This window comes from Colobus angolensis, unplaced genomic scaffold (genome assembly GCF_000951035.1).
Source record: "Colobus angolensis palliatus isolate OR3802 unplaced genomic scaffold, Cang.pa_1.0 Scaffold14, whole genome shotgun sequence".
NCBI lineage: Eukaryota > Metazoa > Chordata > Mammalia > Primates > Cercopithecidae > Colobus > Colobus angolensis.
Genome location: NW_012114488.1, coordinates 23,223,893 through 23,228,237, shown reverse-complemented (window position 1 = coordinate 23,228,237; position 4,345 = coordinate 23,223,893). Strand labels below are relative to the sequence as shown.

The following is a 4,345-nucleotide window of genomic DNA, read 5'->3' as shown; positions in this document are numbered from 1 at the left end:
TAAGTAGGTGGGAAGGCGAAGATCTCGGGGTTTTGAGCTAAGAGAGAATTGCTGGAGATTAGGTTTACAGTACTGGGGATCTTGCCGACGACAAGAATGTGGACATGTGTGGGAGTGGTTTAAATAGAGTGGAGGTTACTAGAGTGGAAGTCAAGAAACCACAAAAATGACCATGTTGGGCACTTCATTCTCTAATATGATTGAGGAGGAATGGAGAAGAACTAGACTTAGGTGAATGTCCTCAACGAATAGAAAAAAGTGGCCTGGAAGATATTAGGTGTCACAGCAAAAAGAAAAAGGTGGTAGAGCTAGGTGAGAAAAAAGGGAGAGCTTTGAACAGCAGTGAAAGAGTGAGAAAGGATGTGGATGGAAGTGGTCTATTGGAAGAAGGGTGTGTGCCACAGTTAAGTGCATTGGTTGGGAGGACAGGCAGTCTCCACTTGAAAAATAAAAAGGACTCTAAGGGAAATGGTGTTGGATGACTTCAGATTGGGCAGAGAGAAAAGGAGCTAATTTTATTGATCATCTAATGTATGCAAAACTCTATAATATAGTCTGCACAACAGCCCTTTCATAATAATTTCCACTCTGGGAATAAAGAAGTAGATTTAGAAAGCATCAGTAATGTGCTTGCAATCACATAGTTACAAAGATTGAATCTCCAGTTAAAACCAAGTTCTATATGATTCTAAACCTGTGCTATTTTCTTCTTTTAAAAAACAAAACAAAACAACAAAAAACACGGTCTTGCTCTGTTGCCCAGGCTGGAGTGCAGTGGCGTGATCTTGGCTTGCTGCAACCTCCACCTTCTGGGCTGAAGTGATCCTCCCGCCTCCCCAGTAACTGGGACTGCAGGCTTGCACCACTACAACTGGCTGATTTAAATTTTTTTTGTAGAGAGGAGGTCTCACTACATTGCCCAGGTTGGCCTCAAACTCCTGGGCTCAAGCTATCAATCTGCCTCAGACCCTTGTGCTGGGATGTGTGAGAGACCGTGCCTGGCCTGCCATTTTAATAAACCTGCTTTCTTGTTTCTGTTGGGGAGGCATCATTCCAGCAAGATGGCAGACTCAATAAGAAGAAAACCTGTCTACTATGAATTCCTAGGAATGTCAGACGAAATAAATCAGAATTCTTTACAAGGCCTAGCTAATCTCATAAGAAATAAAGGGAAATACTCAGGTATCAGAACCAAAGAGAATGAGAAGCTCCAGTGAGCATCCAATAGGATTTCCAGGAGAAAATAAAGGAAACAACCAAAAAAGAGGGCTGATCATTTTCATAGTTGATAAATCCTAAGATTCAAGAGGCCCAAGTCCCAAGCAATGTGAACGGAAACAAATTCATAGCTCAACACACAGGGTAGTAAAACTGCAGAATACCAAAGACAAAATGAAAACCTTTAAAGCCTCTAGGGGAATTCATTCCAGAACAGGGAGAAGCTGGGAGCGAGATCAGTGGGAGACGGGGGATCTGTAGTGGGATGTGAACACGGCAGCGTTGGTGGGTGTGCAGTGTGGCATGGGGTGACTGCGTGGGCTGTGTTTTGGGCAGGAAATACTTGCAGGTTGGGGTGAGTGTTTGTATTCACCGTAGTTTCTCACTGGAGGGATTCAACGGCTCTCAGATCTGGGGGAGAGACTAGGCATCCTCTCTTTCAACTCCAGTAAGTACAGGGTAAACACTGCTCTCAGAACCTCAGTAACTATTTGGTATGGGAATGAATGCAAGACAAGCGTTTTAAGAATAGTGAGGCCAACCTGGTGGCCACACTTGGACTGCTGTGACTGGTCAGAGTGGGGAAAGGCTTCATAGCTGTTCATGGTATATACAGTTGTGCCTATAAATGTGATTTCATGTTCTGTTAAGAATCCAAAGCAGTATAAAATAAACACACAACAATCTCTCACATCCTTTCTATTTCCTAGGCTGATTATAAATGTTAATGAAAATTTAAATAACAATGATAAAACCCAGAGCAGACTTTCTGGAGCCTGTATACGGGTAGTCTTGCTTGTCATAGCAAATGTGTTTCAACCACAAATGTAAGTGGCAGAATACAATCTTTACCTCCCGGGAGGATTTGATAACATAAATCAATTAGAATTGTCTCATTCACGCCTTATCATGTGCTGATGTTGCAAAACACCAAAAAAGAAAGATGTAATATTTTTCTGCTTTTATCCTCTAGTTTAGGTTTAGCTGTGTAGGGTTTATCAGACCTTTCCACTCACCCAACCTGTTCTACACAATGGGTCTACCCTGAGCAAGTGCTGAGCCAAAACAAAGTCCTGTTCTCCCACTGGCCATGATTAGATCACTAATGTGGCAGAAGAACAGTGATAGACGAAGACAGCTCTATTGTAAAGAAGGGCTGTAGATCTAAGCCTATACTCATGGTCTAATATTCCAATATTAAAATTCTGTAAACAGCCCACTGAAGGCTTTACATTAGAAAAACGGACCTACTATAGAATAAACACTTTGATAAATGTTTCAACTAATTTTTGTAAGTTTTGTAGGAAGAAAGCATGACAACACCATTTTCAAACATGAGGAACTGAGTCTCATCATTATACAAGCAGCCAAAGACTTCTCTTCTGTGATAGATTGGGGTCTGGCCTAATCTGGCACCAAGCCCTTGCTCTTTCCACTGTGGCACCTGCCTTTTTATGGAGGCTGAGCCTTGAGTGCCTCTAACACCCCAGCAAGCAGGGCTGACCAGTGAGAGTCAGGGGCAGTTTGGTTTGGCATAGTTTATTACAATTAGTGTGTACATAAAACCATGTAAACTCCACAAAGTAAACTATTTACCCTCCACACTAACCAGCAGTTAGTCTGCCATGACCTTCCAGCATCCCCATTGTTTTAACATATATACATTTCACAGGATGTAATAACCATACAAATAGGGTTATAATACATTCTTTTGGGAAAAAATTTTTTGGTCCATATTTTCTATTAAAAAACATGCACACACATTTTCCTCTTTGATAAAAGAGGTTAAATCCCCCATACTTAACTCACAAAACAAACCCAAATAAAAACTACTGAACATGAGGTACAGCTGAGGTCTGGCCTGTTCTGGAATTACAGACGCCTCCTGAGGGGAAAATCATTTCTTATAAAGTCAGATCAGTTTCCAACAGTTTCATGTCAGTAGAAAAGCTCGGTTTAGACTTGGTCAGAGTCACTTTTGTATGAACATCTTCCAAATAACTTTGTTTTTCAGAGGACAACGGAAGTCACGAAAATGTGCTACTTCTGAAGAAAGTCATGAAAAGTGTCGCATCTGACCTCAGCAAGATTTTTAATCTGAGGTACAAAAGCATCTGACACAGCCATTCACACTAATTCCTGTGCCACCTTCATGGTCACGGGAGCTGGGCCCACCTCTTCGCATCCCCCTCTGAAGTGGAGACCAAGGAAACCGGCAGCTGCTGAGGTGTTCCTTCTTTGCTTGTTTTTAAATCTACAGTCATGATTGCTAAATAAACAACCACCCTGGTGTACTTTTCATGCTTCAAGTAATTCATTTCTTCCAGGAGAAGAATGTTAAAAATGCTTTTAGTTCTAGTTATCAAAGGAGAGGAAATGACTCACAGTAACAACAAGATTAGGTTTAAGCAGACCTGCTGCTAACACAGTATCAGATAATATACTGAAAAACATGAACATACTATTTATATACGTTTTGCGACAGCTGCGTTTTCCCACTTAACCTCTGTGCAGAACTAAAATCTGATAGAGCAAACTTAAGTTACTTTGATTCTTGTTAAATACAACTCTGTACAGATCACACCTTTAACACCAAAGCAGCTCAATATCCCAGTCAGAGGAAGGAAAAAGCCATCGGAAAATGTTCATTTTTCTAGCCTAACAAAAGCCAACAGACGCACCCTCAGGGTCAGCACGAGACCAGCGGTACAGTTTTGTAAACAGTGTGACGGGTCGTGTCTAGGATCCTACCGAACCTGTCACACACATACTCACGCGCGCACACACGCGGGACCAGCAGGCCTTCTCCAGCGCCTCGCGACAGCCCGACGCTCAGTACCACAGCGGGCTTCTCTCACATTGTGTTCACCACAGGGCGGTCGTGGCCGTCTGGTTGAGGGGTGCGAGGCAGTCTCTGCGGGCACGACAGCCGTCACTCGTCCCGGGATGCGTCGCGGGCTTCTGAGAGTCCGGGTGGCCGCTTTCTGTGGCGAAGGCGCTGGCAGCTTTGGGCCGGTCGTAGCCCCCGTCAGCAGGCTGCACGCTCTGCGGCCTCTGATAGTCTCCGTCCTGGGCGCCCACACCCGCTACGGGGGAGAGGCCGCCCGAGGAGAGGGAGTGTTTGCGG

General features: G+C 43.8%; 1 protein-coding gene across 1 annotated transcript in view; it reads right to left on the bottom strand.

Moving 5' to 3' along the window:
• Nucleotides 1-2,741: 2,741 nt before the first annotated feature.
• The window catches only part of DCBLD1 (discoidin, CUB and LCCL domain containing 1), a 97,444-nt gene continuing 95,840 nt past the window's right edge, over nucleotides 2,742-4,345 (bottom strand). Inside the window, exon 17 of the mRNA XM_011935098.1 lies at nucleotides 2,742-4,344. Coding sequence (XP_011790488.1) covers nucleotides 4,084-4,344 — 261 coding nt within the window. The 3' untranslated portion in view covers nucleotides 2,742-4,083. The remainder of the gene's footprint in view (nucleotide 4,345) is intronic.